The sequence below is a fragment of the Molothrus aeneus genome, chromosome 10 (assembly GCF_037042795.1).
Source record: "Molothrus aeneus isolate 106 chromosome 10, BPBGC_Maene_1.0, whole genome shotgun sequence".
In the NCBI taxonomy this organism is placed as follows: Eukaryota; Metazoa; Chordata; class Aves; order Passeriformes; family Icteridae; genus Molothrus; species Molothrus aeneus.
This window is the reverse complement of record NC_089655.1, coordinates 17795514-17819174: the sequence shown is the minus strand read 5'-3', so window position 1 is coordinate 17819174 and position 23661 is coordinate 17795514. Positions and strand designations below refer to the sequence as shown.

General features: G+C 37.4%; 1 protein-coding gene across 14 annotated transcripts in view; it reads left to right on the top strand.

Annotated features, from left to right (window-relative positions):
- Positions 1 to 23661, top strand: part of ATP11B (ATPase phospholipid transporting 11B (putative)) — a 65982-nt gene that overhangs the window by 31012 nt on the left and 11309 nt on the right. For 8 of the 14 annotated variants that reach the window (XR_010784178.1, XR_010784177.1, XR_010784176.1 and 5 more), the window contains exons 12-28: positions 712 to 909; positions 1177 to 1335; positions 1636 to 1808; positions 2189 to 2257; positions 3197 to 3270; positions 3356 to 3459; positions 3613 to 3794; positions 4515 to 4718; positions 4990 to 5143; positions 7810 to 7912; positions 8149 to 8294; positions 9105 to 9164; positions 9442 to 9569; positions 10410 to 10548; positions 13781 to 13846; positions 14122 to 14225; positions 14854 to 15019. Coding sequence is in view for 10 of the 14 variants with exons in the window: in XM_066556394.1 (XP_066412491.1) it covers positions 712 to 909; positions 1177 to 1335; positions 1636 to 1808; positions 2189 to 2257; positions 3197 to 3270; positions 3356 to 3459; positions 3613 to 3794; positions 4515 to 4718; positions 4990 to 5143; positions 7810 to 7912; positions 8149 to 8294; positions 9105 to 9164; positions 9442 to 9569; positions 10410 to 10548; positions 13781 to 13846; positions 14122 to 14225; positions 14854 to 15019 (2229 nt within the window). In the remaining 4 variants the exon portion in view is untranslated. Of the gene's footprint in view, positions 1 to 711; positions 910 to 1176; positions 1336 to 1635; positions 1809 to 2188; positions 2258 to 3196; positions 3271 to 3355; positions 3460 to 3612; positions 3795 to 4514; positions 4719 to 4989; positions 5144 to 7809; positions 7913 to 8148; positions 8295 to 9104; positions 9165 to 9441; positions 9570 to 10409; positions 10549 to 13780; positions 13847 to 14121; positions 14226 to 14853; positions 15020 to 18811; positions 18898 to 23085; positions 23209 to 23661 lie in introns of all 14 variants that reach the window. The other 6 variants (XR_010784179.1, XM_066556390.1, XM_066556389.1 and 3 more) reach the window with 3 other exon arrangements.

Below are 23661 nucleotides of genomic sequence, written 5' to 3'. Positions count from 1 at the left end.
AAAAAGAGACTGTAGTGTTGCATTTCAGGGCTTGTTAAAATTATCATACCTAGTAAAAAGAAGTTTCTCTCCTGTCACATTGGTGTTTGCCTGAAATGTGTGTGTGGAACACAATGATTTGAAGAGGCATAAAAGAAATCCATGTGGTCCCTTTCTTTTTGTGCAGTCTGGATCACCCAAGTAACTGTGGAATGCCAGTAGACAGGAACCCTCGTGATACTTTGCTGTCCTGAAACAACAGAGTGCTTGCAGATTCCTCTGACAGTCTGGAAAATCACTCGTTTGCCTTCACAATTTAGGGTTCCTTGAAAAGCTTCCATGAATGATGCTGTTTGATGGAGTGGGGAATACATTTGATTTCTCAGACCAAACTCTTTCAGAGTTGGAAAAAAGAATCACCATGACAGTTAATATTAATTGGCAGCCCTCCTCACAGATTCAGTAGAGACAAAAATTAATGAACTTGTGAATTGAAACCTCCAGTCAGAGCTTAAGGCAGACTTTTTGCATCAGTGTGAAGGCGTGTTACTGGGGCAACCTGCAAATGCCTGTGTTGTCACTGGAGTGTTGTCTCTCTCGTGTGTGGGGGGGACTTGGGCTTCTCTGGCTCTCCCAGTTTTTCATTTTGCATGCATATTGAAGGATAATTAAGTCACCATGTTTCACCTGACCACTGTGGTAATCTTCACTTTTTCTTTTTTTCTCTTGTAGATCCTGAGATTTATTTCAGATTTCCTTGCTTTTCTGGTACTTTACAATTTTATCATACCCATTTCACTCTATGTGACTGTTGAGATGCAGAAATTTCTTGGATCTTTTTTTATTGGCTGGGATCTTGACCTCTATCATGAAGAAACAAACCAGAGAGCACAAGTAAATACTTCGGACCTCAATGAGGAATTGGGACAGGTAAAAAATATGTTGTCTGTTGGGTTTTTTCACCTATTTTTTACTTAGTTTTTAATATTAAAATTTGTTACAGTGGGATTTTTATTACTTGTGATATGATTTCTGATGAATTTTAAAATAAGGTATAAAGATGTGATGCAGAACTTAAAATTCTTATATTATTAAAAATTGCGTGTAAAAGAGTGTGAGTGGAGATTATTGTATCTTTTTTCTTCTAACAAGAGCATGTAATTCCAAGTTGGTTTTTTTTGTTCTATTTTACAAAAGGTAGAGTATGTGTTTACAGACAAAACTGGTACATTAACTGAAAATGAGATGCAGTTTCGGGAGTGCTCTATTAATGGCATAAAGTACCAAGAGGTCAATGGTAAACTAACTCCAGAGGGATTTTCTGAAGATTCTCCAGATGGAAATAGGCATGGTTTGGTAAGGCTCTTTGGTTTTCCCACCATTAGTCCTCCTAGTTTGAAAGTGCTTTATTTCAGAGATATATTCTTGTACCATTAGCATAAAAAAAAATCCCAAGCCAAACATAAATCAGAATTTCTGAATAGCTTGATGCTTTCAAGTGTCACTGAACAAATAATATTTATTAAACATGTTGAGATGTGATTATTTAACATGAAATGCTTGGCAGATTTGTAAGTAAAACCACTTTTTCCTTAAGTGTGTTCAGAACTGGGTTGATGTGTAAATGTTACAAATCAAGATTTTTCTTTCTTGTAGGTGAAAGAGGAAGAGCTCTTCTTGAAAGCAGTTTGTCTGTGCCATACAGTGCAGATCAATGCAGATCAGACAGATGGTGCTGATGGTCCCTGGCATGCCAATGGAATAACATCCCCCCTGGAATATTATGCTTCTTCCCCAGATGAGAAGGCTTTGGTGGAAGCTGCGAGCCGGTGAGCAGGAGTGCCAGGGCTGTCTGACACGGGAATTGCCTGCAAGGGCAGCCTTACAAATGGCTCAGGACACTGGTGAAGACCAGGGCCTGGCACTGTCACCTTACTGGGAAAACATTCAAATGTAAAGTACACAACCCCCTAGGTGTATTATAAAGTGATGATTTGAAATATTTATGAAAATATATGAGAAATTACAGTAGTCAGAGTATAATGTGAATAAAATACTGCAGAAATGGGCATTCTTAGTTTTCCCTAGAGCAGAGTACAGTAATGGGGTGTAAGAGTCTCTCCTTTTCTTCCCTGCCATCTTCCCCGCCCTCCATTAAGAGGCATTTTGTCTAAAGTCATAATTAAGCGTATATCTTCTTTACTTTTAGGGTCGGAGTAGTATTTACTGGAATTAGTGGAGACAGTATGGAAGTAAAAAGTCTTGGAAAACCAGAGAGGTATTTGTTTTTTTTCCTTGATTATTTTGAAGGCTAGAACAGTAGTGAAGATTAATGTAATGTTCTCCTCTTAATCCTCTTTGTTCATAAGCAAACCTTGCCTTTCCACAGCGTGCTCTGTTTAATGCTTTTCCCTTGATGTCTTCAAGACAGCTTGCATCTTATTCCTTACCAATTGTAGCTGAGATGCAAGAATTTTGTGTGAGTTACTCTGTGTAGGTGTGTGTTGTAACAGTTTGTATCTTTGCCCATTCCTCAAAGGTTGAGACTGTAGCAGAGTTGGAAAACTGAATTGCTTTTTCAAGTTTTGTTTCAGCTCTCGAAATTCCCAGAATCAGTCTCGTCTGTGCATAATCTAATCAGATATTTTAAACTTTCCTAAAATGAGTTCAAATTATTAATAACTGTATGTGTGCAGTATTCCATAACTCCTTTTACTCATTTGATCTGTGTCAGCTAGTTGGCAGTACTTTGCATTTAAATGTCTAAAATTAATTTGCTAAGCTAGTGGTAATATAACAAAAACTAATCCACTTACCAGGGCACACACACTTTTTTGACAGTCTAGATTTTTACAAATTTGTCAGAAACAAAATGTAGTTTTCAAAGTTATACTTGAAATAATGACAGAAGGGTGAAGAAATAGATAGGAGCTATTTGTAATTGCCAAATGCCAAGTTAGTATTCAGAAAGCCATTCCTGTTGGTAGAAGAACCTTTTATTCTTACAGAATGGAATTAAGCATATGTAAATTCATAAAAAGCAATGAACAGTGATTGTTGTTCAGCAGTGATAGCTTTGCTTTCAGAGTTTCTATACAAAAATAACACTTTGAGGAAATGTCTGTGGTGTAAGAGTCTATTTATAAGTAATTGTCTTTGGAAGTTTATTTCTAAAAATGTTTTCTTCCTGTTCCCTCTTTTAAAACACAAAATGCAGGTATAAATTGCTTCATGTTTTGGAGTTTGATCCAAATCGCAGACGAATGAGTGTCATTGTAGAGAGTCCCTCAGGTATGTGATCAGAAATTGCACAAGCAGCACTTGAGAACTTCTTAAACAACATTATTTTTAATTTCAGTTCTATTTGACTTTCTAGGGGAGAAGCTTTTATTCACAAAGGGAGCAGAATCTTCCATTCTTCCTCGTAGTAAGAGTGGAGAAATAGATAAAACAAGGATACATGTGGATGAGTTTGCTTTGGTAAGTGTGTAGGCTTGCCCAGCTCTCAGCCTCAGCTGATCAGAAGAAAATCCTTGCCGTATAAATTGTGACTTGAAGTGAAAAAATTGCTGGTGACACCTTGTTAGATCAGAAACTTGTCTACTCTGAATGTAGCCTTTTATTTTCTTGCAGAAAGGCCTAAGAACTTTGTGTGTGGCCTACAGAAGATTCACACCCGAGGAGTATCAAGAAATTGGCAAACGCCTTCATGAGGCCAGGACTGCCTTACAGCAGCGGGAAGAGAGATTGGCAGATGTGTTCAACTTCATAGAAAGGGATCTGGAGTTGCTTGGAGCTACAGGAGTAGAAGACAAGTATGCCATGGAGTTACTGCTATCTACATTCAAACCCAGCGAGTTTAGGATTTATACTTGAAATATGAAGTGTGAAAAGCTCTCCCACTATGACCAAAAGTTCTGTGTTATTTTTCTTTAGTATATTTACCTTTGGATTGAGGCAAATTCAAAACAAAACTTGTACCAACTGATTCTGCCTTAATAACGGTGATGTACAGCGTGTTTCATCAGGAGAGATGTCATGTATGTGAAATGGAATAATTGCAGCAAATATTTAGTGTAACAGCAAATACCTTGGGAAAGCTTCTACACACAGCTCCTTTGCAAAGCATTGTGCTTGTGCTCTGTAGGTCCCAGGGTGTGTTGTACGCTGAAGTGAGCACATGGGGCTTGAGAAGCTTTTCATGCACCTCAGTAGCCAGGAATTACTGTGGACTGTTTTAAAGCTTCTCAAATGCAGTGGCAGTGCCTAGTTTAAATCAAGATATGCTTATTACAAATTTTTTATCCCTTAGAAGGATTGAAATTTAATTTTTGTTTCATCTAGGCCTTTGTTTTGTTGGTGGTAACAGAATATCATTTGCCAGACTATGATTCTCTGAAAATACATGTAACATCAGAAAGGCAAACTTAACTCACCATGACAGTGGGGTTACAGTTGGTAGCATGGAGTTACAGCATGAGCTCTTTTGTTTGTAAATTGTTCAGTTGGTTATTTAAGATTTTTCTTGTTTCTAGACTGCAGGAGAAAGTCCAAGAAACTATAGAAGCCCTCAGGCTGGCTGGTATCAAAGTGTGGGTGCTCACTGGAGACAAGCACGAAACAGCTGTTAGTGTCAGTTTATCCTGTGGACACTTTCACAGAACCATGAACATCCTTGAGCTTGTGCAGCACAAGTCAGACAGTACCTGTGCAGAACAGCTGAGGCAGCTAGCCAAGAGGTAAAATAACTGAGAAGTCACTATCACAGTGATGATCTCAGCTTGGGTTGCTTTCATTTTTATATTTTATGGCAGTCTCTTTGATGCATGTGCCAAACAAAAAAGCTGTCTTTTAAAAAAATTATTTATTAATGTCATAACAGACTGGAAGAAGTAGTCTGTCTGACAATTAACTCCTTTGCTTATTGTCTGGCCAACAACATAGTTTATAGCAAAATCGAAATTTTACCATTAACACTGGTACAAAGTCAACATTTTTATCCCCAAATAGAATAAAGGAAGACCATGTTATCCAGCATGGACTGGTTGTGGATGGGACCAGCCTCTCTCTTGCACTCAGGGAACATGAAAAACTGTTCATGGAAGTTTGCAAAAACTGCTCTGCAGTGTTGTGCTGTCGCATGGCACCCCTTCAGAAAGCAAAGGTAAGTGAGAATATGGTCAAGATTGCCTTTGAAGTATTTTTGTCATGCTTTGAGAAGGCAAAGATGTCTGAAACTGCTTTGTTTGTTTGTCTGACCCTTTTTGTGACCTCTGAATCCTTATTAAATTCAGATCTAGAGTAGTTTGCTCAGAAGTTTCTACATGTGTGTTAGAAAATTTGCAAGTGGATGGAGAAATCAAACTGCCACCAAGCTCATCTTTATTCTGCCTCTTGAGTGTTCAGTAAGGCAGCAGCTCTCCCAGTCTCCTGCATGGTTTTGCCTTAGCTGCTCCACCACTTCTCCAAACCAAAAAAACTAAATTGAAAATTCTTTAATCTTTAAGGAGAAACTGTGCTTCTCTAAATACTTTAAAAATACCCAAGTTTGAGGAAGAAGTAGAAGGGAAGGTAAGGCCTAGTCTTCAGGAAAGATTTGCCTTAATAATAATAATAATGCTCTCTTCTAATAAAATTTTTCATTCACATATACTGAATTTTACTCAAATATGTGTTGGATAAGATTCAAAATCAGATTTTGTGATTTATTTTTTTTAACTCCAGAATGCTAAGCTCTGAAGGACTATAAATATTTTTTCCTTTTGAAAATTTCTTTTAATGATAAGACTTCTCTTTACCTTAAAGCACTAGGAAACCCTTCTGTGAGGTATCAGATGTTCAAGGGGGAGACTGTTCTACTGTAACAGGAGTGACCTGTTTGGAGGTCACTCTTCCCTCCAGAGTTCTCATGCAGTCTTTAGAATCACTTCAGTATAGAACTGTTCACCTGCTATTAGTTTCAGTGAAATGTTGAAAGGAAGTTGCAGCTTAGTTACCCTGAGTAAACCAATCTGTTGGATGTGTCAACTCTGTACATTTCTTGGCTGAAATTTTTGCCATGCTGTCTCTTTAAGGTGCACTTATTTGTCAGTGTTGTGTCCTTGTTCTTATTTTGTCATTTAACTTGATTTATAATGTTTTGTACTGCTTTTCTTAATTCTTCTCCTCACTAGCAGATAATGGAGATTATTTCCTGTCTTGAGTCATGAAGTACAGCAAAATGCAATTTTAATTGCAGTGAATTTTTAATTTCAAATATTGCAGTATATAAATCACCAAGACAAATGCCATACAATTTGAGGGGTAGGGAAGGAAGTGCAGGGCAGTTTAGTCTAGTGTTGAACATTATTTTTTGCAGTAGGCAGACTTTTTGTGAGGTTTATTCCAATATTAAGCTGGAACTCAGCTTAATACTTCCTGCACCTTTAATTATAATGCATGTTAATGTTTGGTTAGTGGTCTCACTACTAATTTTGGTATGTTTTATGACTCAAAACCTTGTTTAAACATCATCATTTCAGTCATTTGGAGCTGCCGCTGACTGCTGCTGTTAAAATTTGCTAAAGGCTTTGTCTTGACCTTTTCACATAGATGTTTGTCTGTCCAAATTTCCCAGGCCTTGGGGATCTCAAGAGGACTGATCTGGGTGATGTCCTGCAGCCTTGTTACCTCTCTAAGGCTGCTTCCTGGGATCTAATACTAAATGTGTTTGAAATAATTGCCCCTTAGGAATGAGGAGCCTTTAAACTTGAATATTAATACCTGCAATTAGGGAATGTATTCCCACAATCAGGTGGATTTTTCTGAGCTGTGGACTTTGTTTAATTGCTGTTGTGTTCTTTGTGTGAAATGAATTCCCACTCCTGTGAATCAATGCCCTGACACTGCCAGCCATAACTCAATTACTCCGATACAGTTTTTTGTGTCTACTTAACTTCATGCAGTGGCTCCATTGATATTTCCACTTTGGGGATTCTGGAACTTGAGGGGGAAAATGTTTTTTCATACATATTTATTTCTTGATTTTGGAAAACCTCTTGATCTGCGTTCATACCTTTACCTGCAGCCCATTTACAACTGAATTAGTGAAGCTTCTACCTTAAGCTAGGGCTCTGTGGGAGGTTAATGAATCACTAATTCTCCTTAACCAAAAGCCTCATCTAACTAATTCCTTTGTATTTAGAATATTATTGACACTTACATTGAAGATCTATTATCACTGCTCCTCTTCAGAGTATTTTAGGGCCTTGCATGTCAACAGTTTTTTCTCTCATTCTGTCATATCTTCTTCTGTTTCTTTGTCAGTTGAGGATACCCCTTGATGATAATGAAGTTGCTTTAGAAAGAAGCTATTTTTCTTAATAATGGCATATTGATTTTTTAGCTAATGCATTTGCTTTTTCAAATTCTTCTTTCACCTGGATGAGTTCCATTAATTATAAATACGAAGAATCTGGGTTTATCAAAGGGCATTAAATCTGTATTAGTCTGTAAGTGAATTTTCGGTTCTAAATTTTACTTGACTTTGTTTTGTATGATAAAGCACCAAACTAAGAGTTGTAACAGAACATTGAAATAAGAACAGGAAAATAGGCTTAAGGCAGATATAATATTTAAATCAGGCTTGTGCTCCAAAACAGGCAGCTTTTCTAAAGAAGGAATTAATGTATGCATGTGATAAGCCAAAGATATTTTTTACCCAAACATGCATATTCATAAAACATATTAATTATATCTACAGATAGGCAGCTAACTGAGATACTTGGGAATTGCTGACATGGTTTTTACCTAGACTGTCTAGTCCAAAAGTGTTTCATTTTCTTTTTCCAGGTGGTTCGACTGTTAAAAACCTCTCCGGAGAAGCCCATAACGTTAGCGATCGGGGATGGTGCTAATGATGTGAGCATGATCCAGGAGGCACATGTTGGCATAGGTAACTTCCTTCTGTCTCCACCAATTGGGGCTTCTTTATTTGAATCAGCATCACATGAGCAGCTTCCTTCAGTTTTAAGTGTGAGGAATATCTTCCTTTGCAACACTGCTGAAGTCCTTATGGTGTTAAGTGGAGGAAAACAGAGCTGTAGCTTCAGATGTATGGTGTTGAGTTTTTTAAACTTCAGTTGTTGTTATACTTGACCTGTTTTGTGTTTTGTTTTCCAAACATTACAGGAATCATGGGCAAGGAAGGAAGGCAAGCTGTAAGAAACAGTGACTATGCAATAGCACGATTTAAATTCCTCTCCAAGTTGCTTTTTGTTCATGGGCACTTTTACTATATTAGAATAGCAACCCTTGTACAGTACTTTTTTTATAAGGTGAGTTTTTTTCCCAGCAAAAAATTTATTTCAGATCTGAGATTTTTTTGGGATCAGGTTAAATATCTCTGTTTAAACATGTTTTCTGAGCTTTTTTATTTTATCTTTTACAACCAAATGTATTAGTTTAACTTTGGAATTGTTTAGTCTTTCCACCTAGAAATAGGCTTTAAATACTGCAGTGAGTTTGTCTAGGCTGAGAGGCTGATGTGTTTGTTTTCTCAAGGCAGGGGTTTTGTTTGTTTGTTTGGGGTGCTTTTGGTTTTTTTCACTTGTTCATCAGTTTTAAAACGAGTCAAAACTCACTATCTTTATTGAAATTTATCTGGGATTTCAGTTTTGGCTCCCAAGTCCCTTTTGAAGTTGATTTCTTTCATTTAATGGCAATAGCATGGTGTTATATTTTGGTTTCTTCTTTGTTTGCTTCTGTGTAACAAACTCACACGAGCACATCACAGCTTTATTGAATAAAATGTGGAAACTATTCTGCAAAGAAAGTCTTAAAAAGAAGCTGAAGGGGAAAATGAATGGATTTCTTCTACTTAATTGCAACTTAGACTCCTGTAGTGAGATGTGCTCATCAAGCACATATAGTTAAGCTCATACTTTTCAAGTTCATTGTCCCAAAGGACAAACAAACAAAATATCCCCTCAAGAAAAGCAGCTTCCTTTACTTTGCCAAGTAAAATGCTGAAAGGCTTTGTGCTCTCCCTATGTATTTTTAGCAGTTTCTATGAGTTAGCAATTTCTTTTAGGGCTGTGAGGCATGTACTAAGGATTAACTATTTCCTTAATTTCTCTTTATTTCAGAATGTGTGCTTTATTACACCACAATTTTTATATCAGTTCTTCTGTTTGTTTTCACAACAGGTAAGTATTGCATGCCTGCCATCTTGTCTGTGAAACTCTTGAGGTCCATAATTAAGAAAATAGGAGGGTGACACAAGGAGCAGTAGAGATGTTACAGTTAGCAAATACCCAGCTTCATTTTCTGTAGTTGATAGCTGATGTTATTAGATTGTTATGTGAGTGTAGCTGTTTTCCTAACTAGCAAATTAATGTAACTGATCAATCAATGCTGCTATAAGTGTGCTAATAAATCTTTATCAATTCCAAGGCATAAAATGCTTTTTGCTTTCCTTTGCAGACGCTCTATGACAGTGTATACCTGACTTTGTACAATATTTGTTTCACTTCCCTGCCTGTCCTCATCTACAGTCTTTTTGAGCAGCATGTGCACCCGCATGTATTGCAGAGTAAACCTGTGCTCTACAGGTATGTATGTCCTGCATCAGTTCCCACAGGGACACATCTTGTGCAGCAGCAGTGGCATCTGCACAGCTCTGAACTTGCTACAATAATTATCTGTAATTTAGGCATTTTTAGTAACTATGTTGATGAGGAAGAATTAAAGCTACATAGTTCTCATCCTAAAAGTTAATTAAAAGGAATATTTTAATAGAAGTGTCTTTTTATGTCAGCGATGTTATGAGTGAAGAGCACTGAGCACTTGGTCATTTTACATGATTGGCAGCCTTCTCCTGCATTACATGTAGGAGATGAAAATCACTCAGACAAGGAGAATGAAAAACTAGGACACCATGATTAGGGGAATCACCACAAAAAATCCTTTACTAAGAGGAGGAGTGATTTCCTGTAGAATTAGATGTCCTCCCAGTGGTAGTATGTTGCACTGCATACTTTTTGGAGTAAAAAATAGATATTTTTGTTAAAAAGAGATGTCTCCTCTCAGATGTTTCTGTTTTTGTAAAGGTCCTTTGAGCAGAGCAAGGGGTAAGTATCAGGAGATCTGGCTTTTTCTTCCTCTTTCAGTTCCACCTCCAGGGACAAGAATTCTAGTTTGTGCTATTCTGAATTTGACCCATTAGAGACCCTGGCCATTGGTGACCTCTCCTTAAAGCAGAGCCAAATCTTGAGAGCTCAGAGGTTTTTTTTTTCCCCATGATTTATGTATTATTTTTCATATGTCAGCATTTGTTTAATGTGTCTTGGTGCAGTTGAAAGTTACATTTATTCAAACCAGTAGCAGTCATGCAGTGTGGATAGCTGATGGTTATGGACAGTATGAAATCCAAATCTGTTTTATTTCTGCAGAGACATCAGTAAAAATGCCCATCTGGGGTTTAAACCATTTCTTTACTGGACCATCTTGGGCTTCTTTCATGCATTTGTTTTCTTTTATGGCTCGTATCTTCTAATGGGAGAAGACACTTCTCTGCTGGGAAATGGCCAGGTACAATATCATAAGTGTTATTCTACCACTGTGTTTTTGTTGGTATTTCTTGAAGAATCCTCCTGTGTCCAAAAAATTTTGCTTTTATCAATTACAATTATCAAAGATTCTTTGTCAGTATTTGTGTGTGCTCTCAAGAGTAACTTTTCTTAGCATGGAAACTGTAAGGTGTTGTCAGAAAGCATATGTCCCTGAAGAACATATCTTTCATGATAATAGATGTATCATGGTTGTCTTAAACTTTGTTGTATTTCATAAACTGTTTTGTCAAAATCCTATTTCATAATGTCAGCAAATTAGAATTTATATTCATTCATTCAAAACTCTTTTTGAATTGGACTTAATTGCAATGTCAAGCAAGAGAAGCAATGGCTTCTCTTCAGTAACTGTTATAAAGTTAGGCTGAAAGTTGACAAAAGTCTTAAAGCTTCTCCTGAAAATGTTATTTTAGTTACTCTGAATTTTTCTAAATTTAGTGCAAGCTACTTTTAAATTATGCTGTTTATTCAATAAGTGTTTTTAAGTCCATACCTTAATGAAATCATCATACCCAAATTTGACACTTTTTATTTTAAAGATGTTAAAGTTCACAGGAAGAATCATTTACAAAAAACTCTAAAGCTTGAATGAAACCATTACAAGTCTGTTTCCTTATTTTCCTTGGTTCTGAGTTACTTAATTCAATTTAAAACAATTAGATACTGATTTTTCCCTTGTTAAACATGGGCAGTAATGGAAAAATACACTTCCTTCTCATTATGCCATACTTAATACTGGCATGAAGAACTTGCCAATTCTCATAATGCTTGGCAGAGTTGCAAGTTAGGGCACAAGGGAGAAAAGCAGCATCCTGCTGAATTCCCAGTGTCACCTGGTGCCAGGGAGTGGGTGTGAGCTCAGGAAGTTTAGTCAGAAATGCAGTGATGTTCAGGCAGGGAACAGAATGGTCCTGAGGGGCTGCAGGCAGAGGGAGGAGCAGTGAAGGGGGAGTGGTGCAGCCACCTGGAGCAGCCATTCCATCATCAGATGATTGATAAGAATATTAAAATAGTTGTGCTTTAGACTAAAATGTCTCTTTCCAGCTGAGGCATGAGTGTGTCCTCTCTTGTCATTTGTTACAAGCTGTGGGATTTGAGATTCTTTTGAGCTGGTAAAGGTCCTTCAGGACTCTTGTAATGAGGTAATTTTAGACTATGAATCAGTGTGTGTGGTGCATCCATCTTCAGTTGTCAAAGCACCACACTTCAGAATTGCTTAGTAAATGTCCACGGGCTAGGAAGAGACTTCTCCCATTGTATTTAGTAACAACTGTTTGGTTTGGGGGATTGGCAGCTGCCCTTTAGCTTCTTATGTGATATGACTTTGAATGAATTCTAAGGTTTTTCTGGGTTTTAGTTACTCTGCCTCTCTGTGTTTGCTAAAAGATGTTGATTAGAACTGGTAGAACTGTGTTGCAGTGAAATATCTTCATTGCATAGTTTCTTGCAAATTTAATGTGTGCCTGAAAAAGCCAAAATTAAGAGCAAGAGGATTTTGTGTGCTGCTGAAGTGCTTTCTTAAGTCCTCAAGAAGTGATCACCTGTACAGATGTGTGGTACAGGTAGTGTTAGTGCAAGGCCTCACGTCTCCATTCCAAGTTCTCAGTTCAGAGCACAGCAGAATAGAAGAGACTGTAAATACTTTGGTAATGCTGGTGCTTTGTTAGGCTTACCTCAACACATTGTGCAACAACTTGATCTTTTAGTTCTTTTTTCTCCCCCCTTTTTCATGCTGTGCATGTCGTCAGATATTGAAACCTAACAGGCAAATGGTAAGAGTTTAGAAGAGGAGGAGATACAAGATATTGTATCTGTTACTTCATAGGATTAAAGGATGCAGCATCCGCAGTGTAAATGTGTTCAAAAATAAAATGGTGGCAAGAACCTGTGTGTGTTTTGCATTCTAACTCTGTGACCATTGAGAGCAGTGTTAGCAAAGACACTTTCTTTCACAGGTCACTCAGGAGAAGAAGTTTAAATTTACTTTTAAGATGAATATTGCAGCAGTTAACAATAAGCACATTACTTGTTAACCATTACTGTTGGTGGGACAAGTAAATCCAAGGCTTCAAAAGTCATGTTATCACAAAGATCTTTAAAATGATCAGTAAATCCGGACTCATGGCTGCCTCTGTTTTGTACCTTATGTATAGATGAGAGAAGCAGTTGTGAGATCTGTCCTCAGGCTGTTGGGATTTTTTGTCAGAGCTCTGCAACAAGAACTACAACTGTGTGAATCCCAGTTCCGTGCCCCTGTGCTGTACTGACACATCAGCTCTAGGATGACCTTGGTTGCCTGTCTGCATGTGGTACCTCCCTCCTTGCTTGCTTAGTCTGCTGCCAGTAAACACAGAGTTGAGGATTTGGTCATTGTTCAGTTTGCCAGTGGCAAAACCAGCTGTGAAACAGCAAAATCTTCCCCGTGATCCCCCAGCCAGTTCCAGGCTGGACCTGGTGTAGAATGGCAGCCCCGAGTAGCATGTGTGTAGATAGATACAATCTCAGCATCCCTGCTTGGTTGTCAGAGCTGAGATTTTATTGTTGTAGACCTTGTTCAGAGTTTTGATAGTTTAATTTATGAGCACAAGAGAATACAAAAGTGACAGATTTCAGTGTTTCAGAATTAGAGCTGAATTTTGTGTGTTATTAGCCTTGAAACAAAGTGTCTTTTCCTTAGAATTTTCTTAGTAAAATACAATGGCACCATTATTTTTGAATTGTATAATCGTGCTTGGGGTTAAAAGTGAACCTTCATTTGATGCTGCATGTTTAAAATTATCTGGAAGCGTTTAAACTGAAAACTGTTTTGCACTTAAAAGTGAATACCTTCCACCCAATATTTCATTTCTATTGGACACTAATAATGAATTGATCAAATTGGTGTCTTCATTTCCCTATCATTTCATATTCCTTTTTTGGCCTTTTTCCCCCCATATTTCATGTAGCCTTTGTGGTGATTTATTTTGAACTAAGAAGAAAGATGACTTGAGGGTTGTTATTTATGCTCTTATCATAACCCATATTTTTTCTAGTAGTTTGTGTTGTATCCTCCTTGCTTTTTTCATGATGATTACTTGTCACAAGCTTATGTCTTATTTCTTTAGTGTAGCTGACTTGAGAAGAATTTACCTTACTGTGAATGCCCTTAACTGATGGTTTTTTCTTCCACGATTTTTGCCTTGCCATTTTCTTAGATGTTTGGGAACTGGACATTTGGTACTTTGGTCTTCACCGTTATGGTTATAACTGTTACGATGAAGGTATGATATCACACTGCTCTTTGGGCTTGGATGTGTAGGCAAATATGTAATAAAGCAGTAATTTAAAATGGATTCCAAAGTTACTGATTCTTGAGGGTTCCAGATAAGTGATTTTTATGTTTAGTTTAAACAGTGGTTGAAATTTTTCTTCAGTTTTTGTGTGTTACAACAATACTTAGTGTTTGGGCTGGAAGTTCATAAGTGTGTTCTGACTGGTATTTATAATTTTCTCTGAAGTGGAAAACAGAAGCTCACTGAAGTTATCTCTGTTTTAGATGGCACTAGAAACTCACTTCTGGACATGGATAAACCATTTTGTTACTTGGGGATCCATTGTATTTTATTTCATATTCTCCTTGTTTTATGGGGGAATTATCTGGTAAGTGATTTTCCCCCCATTCTTTTTATCACATGTAATATCAATGAAGCTAAAAAACACTGAAAAATTATGTTCTACCATCTTGCTCTGAATTTTGTGACAGGTTTGTGGTAAAAAGGTTTTAAATCTAGACTGGCCACTTGCTTTTGGTGAGTCTTTGAAAAATTTAAGTGCTGCTGTGCTGTCCTGTGCTCAAGGACACACAGTATCTTTCTCTGACAGCCTGTAACTATAAAGGCATTTTTAAGAAGTAACTAGGTTCCCAAGGTGCTATGTACTAGGTGAATAATTGCAACAGAAATAAAGATGCTGGGATTTGAATCAGTAAAGTGAAGTATTTTTGCTTGTAATTTCGAGTCTGGAGAGGTAGAGTGGTGATTGATTCTCTGCAGCACAATTTAAAATTAAATCAGAACCTTTTCCTCCAAAGTTCAGTACCCCCATTCCCTGGAGCTCATTGGCAGGTCAGGTCCAACAGGTTGCTGGACTTCACGTGGACATGGTGCAGTTGTGACTCTGCATCCTGAGTGTCTCTGCTTGATGTAAAATAAGATACACTTGAGACAGCCTGTGCTGTACTTTTGTTCCTAGAAGTTTTTAGTAATTGCTGCTTCTTTTAACTTTTCAGGCCATTTTTACATACCCAGGACATGTACTTTGTATTTGTTCAACTGTTGTCAAGTGGTTCTGCTTGGTTTGCCATAATCCTCATAGTAGTTGCTTGTTTGTTTATTGATGTTGTGAAGAAAGTGCTGTACAGACATCTGCAACCAACAAGTACTGAAAAAGCTCAGGTAATGTTATGCTTTTGTATCCAACTTGACCAGTAGTTACCCTCTTACATTGCTGTCATGTGCAGAGAAGTGTTCTCATTTCAAAATACACTTGTTAATTTCAAATTACGAAAGTGAGGACACCATTTTACAAGGCAGTAATGTTTATGTTTAGTAATTGGTAATAAAAAGAATATAATTATTTGAAGGGGTCAGTCTTTTGCATCTCAGCTTGCAGCTGTATGAAAGGATCATACTGCACATTTTTACAGTGCTTTATAGATGGTAACTTACTTTTTCTTTAGGTACTAGAAGTATTAGAAGCTACTGCTCTAATTAGCACTGAATAGTTCTTAAAATGTGATGGAAACAATAATTGTAAAAATTACTTTAGTAAAACTTGTTTTAATTAGTATTTCTTAAATCTCAATCTCAATCATTTCATATACTATACATTTGATTGTCGATTCTGTAATTAAAACTAATTACCTATGTGGCAGTTTCACAGATTCATAAACAAGGTCTTAAGTTTTGCTGTGGTAATGGAATCTCCCTTCTGCCTGACACAGCCTACAAAAAATAATTTAAAACATTCTGGTGAGATTAGATTGTCTTTTAGGTAAATATCTTTGAGTGTTTTCTTCTTTTTAGAGACAGTTATTAAGAAGTAATCCTGGCCTATTGTTCTAATAGTAACTGTCTCTCTGGTTTCAGTTTTCAACATTTTATCTTTTTATACTTCTTCTGCTAAACTGAGAAGGTCTCAATTACAATTTGTGTTTTATTCACAGTTAGCTTTGTGATCAAGCTAGTTTTAGCACTGATAGGTAGATTGGACTTGCATCTTCAGTCAAAAAGGTTGTTTTAGAGTCTTCTCATCATTCTTGTGTTTCTCCTGTAATTTTCACCCTTCTTCAACCTCATTTTGAATTTTGGATTTGACCAGTGGACCCAATATTCCAGTACAGCAGACATCAGTGCCAAGTACAGAAATGATGAGTCCCCAGCTACATTCAGATTACAGAATCACATACATCAATAACCTGTTGTCTTCTGCATCTTCTAACACATCTGCAGGTGGTGATGTTGGTTTCTTTTCGGGCATTGATGAGAGATCAATTAGCATAGGGCCAAAAATAGTGAAAGTGTACGAAGAACCCAGCTGACAGAGATGTCCCATGCACAGTTATGGTCTGAAACATCTCAGCAGCTTTCTGTCCACCTGTGTGCCAGGTGGATTTTGTGGTGTCCCAATTGCTTAATGCAAGTGGCACTGAGCTCTGTGCCATGCAGAACTGCTGACTGCACTGCATCGGTGCTGCAATCTTTAGCATCTAACCTTGTAATTACTTTGATGTAACTGCACATTGACTTAATTAAATTATATTACCCTTCTAATGTGTGTGTTAAAAAAAAAACAAACGTGTGAGACCTTCTCTTCGTTTGCCTAGGATCAACATCATGCTGATAAGCCTATTGCTAGCCAAAATATCCCACTTGTCCCTTTCAAAAATTGCAATATTGGCTACTTTTTCCTGTCTTGGAATTTAGTAGCTAAAAGCCAAAGTAAATAACCACTGGCTTTCATAAGACTGTTCAGATAGACCTGGTAAGGCTCTGGATTGCACATTACTGGTCTTCTTGGGTTAGAGTGTCTGTAGGTAATGATATTTACCTTTTCTTATCTGTTCAAAAACTAGTGGTAGTATTTATCAAACACTCTCTTTCCTTCCTTGCTGTACATCACCTCTTGCTGTGTGGTATGGTACTGGTGTGGTTCTTGAGGTTTTTCATGTTCTTGAAGTGCTTGAATTAAAACCCTAAAAGCCACATGGATTTTCCTGCCTTTATCCATGTGGTTCCTGCTACATTCTCTTGCTTTAGGACTCCTTTCTAAAGATTTTTTTGGTTCAGTTTAATGCCATTACAGCTGTGCAGTCAAAGACATAGTAACACTTTTTATTTTTAAGAAGGAATCTTGATGAATATCTAACTCCTTTCCTGTGGCTATAGCTTGATTCCTGGCAATGGGGATTTTGCTTTGTGCATCTCTATTAGTTATCTTTTTTCTTATTTGCTTTCTACTTTGCATTTGACAGAGTCAGCACTGAGGTCTCTGTTTACCGAAATACTGTCTTTTTTCTGAAAATTCTTAATTCCTGATGCTGCAAAGTCAAGGTATCTGAAATGGGATTCGAAGAAGTTCTTCAGCATCCATCCAGTGGTTTCTCTTTGTGTGTCTGATAGTGAAATTATAGCTACAAATGTATTTGCAAAAAGAAGTCACCTCTTTGTTCCTTTCTTGAGGTTTAATCTGTTGAGATTTTCCTACTCTTGCTTTAATGAGACAGTCAACTCCACTGGATTCAATTCACTGTTCTTGCAGTGGGGAAGTGGATGTAACTGAAGAGGAGCAGATGATCAGCTTAGCACATTTGTTGTCAAGAAGTGACAGAGTGCTTCTTTTATCATCATACCTCATAATTTTTGTTTAAAATTCCTAGTAAGTATTTTTCTTTCCATTCCCAAGCAAAGGAAGACTGACGTTCAGATAGAAAGGGTTTGGAGAATATCTTTGTCCTAAATGCTAAGGGTGATGACTGATGCTAATGAATTCTATGGAAGTCATTGAAGGAATAACTTTGGAACTTTGTATATTGTCCTTTAAAATTATTTTTCATTGTGTAGGTACACCCTCTCTATAACTGAACATGTTTAATTATTCATTTTCATTGTAGGACTACATTGGTATATTTTCATATGGGGGAAAGAAAAAGCTTGGTTTACAGTTACTGTGTTTTTATTGTGGCAAGATAAATTCTTACATGCCCTAGTTCTTTGTTTTTAAATTGCAGCTTTTTAGGTTATTTGTTTCTGTCTGCCATCATTTATATTCCAACCTAATCCCAGGAACAATGAGCAAAATACACATTTCTCAGCTGAAAATGCTGGCCCCTATTGTTCTAATTTTTCAGAATTTTTTTGTGTGTGACTTACCTTAGTGCTCTGAATTCACCTTGATTTTATATCTTTTTGTTAGTATAAGGTGATAGCATCAAATGTGAGATTGCCTCTGATCTGTTAGGTGTTAAATGTAGCTAAGCTTTTCATTAGAGAGCAGAGAAATTTAACTGATATGAGAGAGAAATTTGATAGGCTTTTAAATGTAAATATTGTTCTTTAACAGCAGCTTAAATCTCAGGCATTCATTTTAGGAAACTAAAAATTAAAAATTCGACAGGCAAGCATGAGTTGACTTTTATAGAGGATGAGCTTGGTTAACTTTATGTTCTTTAATGCACTTAAGGTGAATGTGTGTTACTGTATTTTATTTTAGTTTTGCTGGTTTCAAGGGTTTTTTGCTGGCCTAAAGAAAAGCCATCTTATATTTCACTGAGGTCAGTTGCCCTGAAGTAGCTTGTGGGCAATTTCTCAATATAGATCTGTTACAGAAGCATACAGGAGGAATTGGACAGTAAGGTAAATGTGAATCAAAATATAAATCTTTGAGTAAAGATAAATCACACTGTTGAGGGGAGAAATCAATACAGAATGAAGGTGTCTGGTAAAGCACAGATGTAAAAGTGTGTAGGCCTTTTCTCTCAGCATGAAAGCAAAGGTACTTTAAGAATGGTCCTGCCAGTGACTGGCTGTGATGGTCCCAGGAGCTGTCTTGAAGGTACCAGGCTTGTGTTCTGTATATGATGTGTATTCCACTTAAATAACAATGTGTTGTCCTGTGTCTTTCTCTTAGAAAACTACTGCTGCTACTTACTGACATGTATGTTCCATCCCTTCTCTGTCCAATTGTAGATGTACTCCAACAGAGTTGCTTTAAGTGACGAGTTCATCGCACTGCAGCCATTGTCCAGGGCCAGGAATCAGCTGAGCAAAATTAGGTAGAGTAGGAGGGACAGTTCCTCATCAACTCTTATGCATGCTTAAGGTGAACTAACCAGTGCTGAGAGAGATGGGAAGAGGCATGAATATATTTTAGTGGGGTGAGAGGGCAATACATGTAGTGCAGAAACATTCAGTTTGGTGATTTCTTGGCTTTGCTCTGTGTTTCTGAGCCAAATGCTTCTCCTAAGTAGCATGTGTTGGACGTTTTTTTGTTTTTTTAAAAGGAAAAAACATCCCTAGCATGATGTTCAACTTCCAGAATAAAGATCAGCTGTTCTTGCATCCATTTTTAAATAATCGTAGTTTCTAGCATGGTTATAATGCTTTTGATTTCTTTATGATAAAAATTAACAGTGCATTTTGCATGCTGGATAATTTCAGCTTTATAAGGCTGTGACAGGAAAATCCATGTACTTCAGGCAGCAATTTCTTGCAAGTTATTTGCCCATTTTAATTTGCTTTCAATTGTGTCAAAAGAGCAGATAATGTTTGAAGCTTGGGTGCGTCCATACCCTTGTGCAGCTGAGGCTTTTTGTGTCTGTTTTGTGCGGCTATAAAGTGAGTGCTGTTTGTTTTCAATGTGTATAGATACATATTCCTAAAGGCATTTGGCTACAAAGTCCCAGAAAATTATTCAAAACAAGATCAAAGCATACATGTGTCTGTGTAGGTAAAACATGATTCTGCAACTCTTCAAATGCACTGAGTTCAGCAAATGAAATGCTGTCAAATGCTGATTCTCTTTTTTAAGACTTAAGCATACATCAACAATGTCTCAGTCTGTATAATTCCACATCCTACAGCAAGAATTAATGCAAAGATCTGATTCTTTTAAATATTTTTCAAGGTGACTTTGTTGTTAAAAATGTGCAAATAGGTGCCTAGGAGAACCAACTAACCTATATTTTAGGGACTTAATTGTTAAATCTGTTTGTTAAACCAAAAGAGAAAAGTTTTATATTTCCTCTGAGAGTGCACTACAACTTTACAAGGCAAAACTTGAAATGGCCATTGTGTTGTGTTGTTAGTGACCCCAGTGTGAAACACAACACCTTGGATTTCCAAACACCCAGGGGGATAGTGGTGGACTGGTTTTATTTTGTTTTGTTTTGTTTTGAATTCAGCAGTTAATAGCTTTAAAACAGGCAAAGTAGAGTATAGCTTTTGAAAGCTGTTAAACTTAGCAATATATTGGGGAGGTTCTTCTGCAAAAGCCTTTACAAGTTAGCTTTTCAAATTCCTAGTTTATCAGATATCTTGGTTTATCAAGTTACCTTTTAAAAACTGTGGATAAGTGTAAGTTTATTTTCTCAATTAATTATTAAAGTGAATTACATCACACATCATAGCTACACCAAAGGTTTTATAATTCTGCTAAAATTTCAAAAACTAAACACATCTTAATGGTTATACAGCTGGATGGTCAAAGAAAAATAAAGCTGTCTAGGAATGCAGCACTGTAGCCATTAAAATGCTAAAACCAGGAGAATCTTTGCTAGTGTAAAGCAATTTTCTTCATATTAAACGTAGGGAAGAGTTGAAAAAAGGGGAAATCTGTTTTGTCCATGAGTAACAAATGATTATGGAAATCCAATTCTCTTATAAGTCAGAACTTTTGCACTTGAGTATCTGATAGTACCTGAAGTACAAGCACTAGCTGCTTTCTAATGTGCGGTTGAGCTTGTAAAGTGCAACAAGAAGCAAAGAAAGATTCAGGTTTCTCTAGTTCTTTTTTCTGCCTTCGGACAGAACTTTTCAGACAAAGTTCAAAAGTTATCCTGTGGATCCTTGCCTAAAACAGTGAAAAGGAACATCAATTGATAGACAGAAACTACTCACTTCACTATACTAAATAAAATCTAATTTGTAGTGGAGAGCATGAGTTGGCTTCTGTGGTTTTCCCAAAGCAACAGGGCAAAGAAGGCAAGGAAAATTGTGGGAGCATGAAACAAAACAGCTGCCTGGTGAATATGTAGCTGTAAAGCAGCTAATCTGTCACATCTCATTTGTACATGCCCACCCAGGGATTGCATCCTTTGTGACTGCAGAATGCATGGAGGTTGATGAACAGACTTTGGCAGGTTTTTGTTGTTTGTAAATATGTATTAAGAGTCTCAAAAGGAGCATTACTCCAGGTTAAACTGAGTTATGCCTTGTTCTGCCAAAATGCTTACTCTTCTCTTGAGACCAAAAGAAGACTTATTTTATGAATGCAAATTAAAAGAGAAGTATGATGTTACAATAATTTTTTGTTTCTGTAGGCTTCACAGTGTGCAAAAAATGTTCAAGTTTATATTGAGTACATTGGTGATGTACAGGATCTTTGAGGGGATCTTCTAAGTGTGGGGGTGATTCCTGTAAGTCAGAATTGCAGTCTTTTGTGCCTGTTAAAGTCTTGCCTCTGAACTTTACTGTCCCTTTTGGAACGTGGGATGAAGAGGAAATGAGGCAGCACAGGCAGGTGCAGGTGTTGTGCTTCATTGGAGTCTGGCAGAGCACTGCTTTCCTTCATAGCTGCCTCTTCTGTTCTTAGAATGTGTGAAATATGTACCAGGGTACTAACTGGGTCCCACTGTACCTCATTCCACGTTTTTATCTGTAAAGAAAGTGTTCTGTGTGCATGTATGTCTACATGTCCTGTGCTTTGTAAGAACTGTCAGAAATCTTAAGCCACATTTGAGATGTGTTGCTTGGACAGATGTTTTGATTCTACTTACTGATGGGATTAACTGTGTTTACAGAGTTTCTACCTTTGGACAGTGTATTATGAACTGTACCCAGAACTGGGGAAATGTAAGACACCCGGAAGGGTTTTATTTACAGAGAAGGCTGTCAGTGCACAGTGTTATATCCGGGGCTCTGGAGCATTTACCTTGTCACAGCCAAACCCTGTTCTTTCCCCATCTCCAGCCTCATGAGTCTGTTGTTGCCTGGTTTTCCCTTCATCTCAGTCCAGATCTGCTCTTTAGCTGTCTCCAGAGCTCCAGGCCCTGCCTTTAAGGCCTTCATTTCTTGTCTATTTTTTTAACTCCAGCTCCTGTTCCATAGGATTCCTCCCTACAGCTTTCAGGTCTGACCCAGCCCAGCTGTGTTGAGTCAAGAGCAGAGGGGTCCGTGTTCCTTTTACAGCCTATGTTTTCTGTAAGGAACATGCAATTTCCAAGAAAACTGTCCCATTGGAAGCATGAATTCCCACTAGTGAGGAGTGCCAGAACACCCTGATGTGCTGCACTTTGATCAAGGGTGATCTCTTCCTTTACAGACCTGTTAGCATAGCTTGGTGCTGATCTGTTGGCTAATCCACAGACTCTATCACAGGAAGATGAGGAAATGAGGGAAGAATGCACCATTTTAGATTTGTCTTCAGTCACAAAGTGCACATACTACTTACCTGAAGAAACCTTGGTCTAATGACTTTGAAATAATGAAATAATTTGGCCTTTGCAGGTTCATTTGATACATAGTATCAAATGAAAAAAAGAGTAGAAAAAGAAGTGATAAAAACATCATGGCAGTGAAGTTGTTAGACATCAACATTCCTATATATTTTCTTTAAAAATTTTAAATCCAATTGTTTGGGATTTTGGTATACAGTATATTAAGGGTTAAAGATGGTGAGATTTACAGTAGGGAGCAAGCTTTAACTTAATTGTGGAATAGTAATAACCATCTCATATCAATCTTCTAAAACATCCATGTGGCATCAGAATGTTGGCAGCTGGGACCTGGGCTCAGGAGAATACCCTGCAGTGCTCTTAGCTTGGTGTACAGGATTAAACACATTCCCCATTCCCCAAAGTCCCAACTTCTCAGTGTGATTAAATCTTGGGTTGAAATGTCTGTCTTGTGACATATGGAATAACCTGAAGTAAGACAAACAAACTGAAATGGTCCTTTCTGTTAGAAGGGGGAAAACAAATAAAACTCCAAAATCTCTTAAAAATTTTAGATTCCAAATTTGTTGTTTTTCCTTGTAGTCTGTAGAGCACAAGAAGGCCAAACACTTAAAACTTGGGTGCTGATAAACCACATTTGATCCACCAAAAATAAAAATTGCCTCTTGACCTTGTAAATTGCCTTGTTCTCTCAAGACCAGACCTGTGAAAGTTCTTGTAACAATGGTAACTTTTAAAGCAATGCAAGCATGGTGCTTTATAAGATCTGTTGCTTTTCTGTCCTTCCAGATGGAAGAAGATAAGGGTTCAGTCAGCTCAGCATGTGACTTTGCTGAAAGCAGGCACAGAGGGGAGGACAGTAGGCAGCTGCTAGACCCATCTTGCCTGCCCGACAGTTCTTACCTCCACTAGGTAGTACTCCCACTGTACCCTAATGTGTGTGTGTTTATTTACATATATCATACAGAGACAGTCATTGAGCCATCTCCAAAATACCCATATTTTTGATATCTGCAAGAAAAATTGCATCATAGAATGTTGATTTGATTTTATTTTTCTTTATCAAGCTCAATCATTCTTTAATTCTGCACCTCAGTTGCTTTTTGATTTATTACATCCAGTGGGCCATTCTCATATGAAGTATTATGTTTATTGAGATTCCAGATCTCACCTTATGAACATACTTTGTTTGCCACCCAAATATTAATAATATCTGGTATTTCTCTACACTCATTAATTTTTTTAAAGCATTGTCTCTCCTGTCTTGTGTTTCCTGAGGGTTTGTTTCAGGTCTCCAGGGAACATTGTGCCTTCCTGCCTTGCCATGCTAGGTTTTACTTTGGTATAAAATTATGACCATAATTG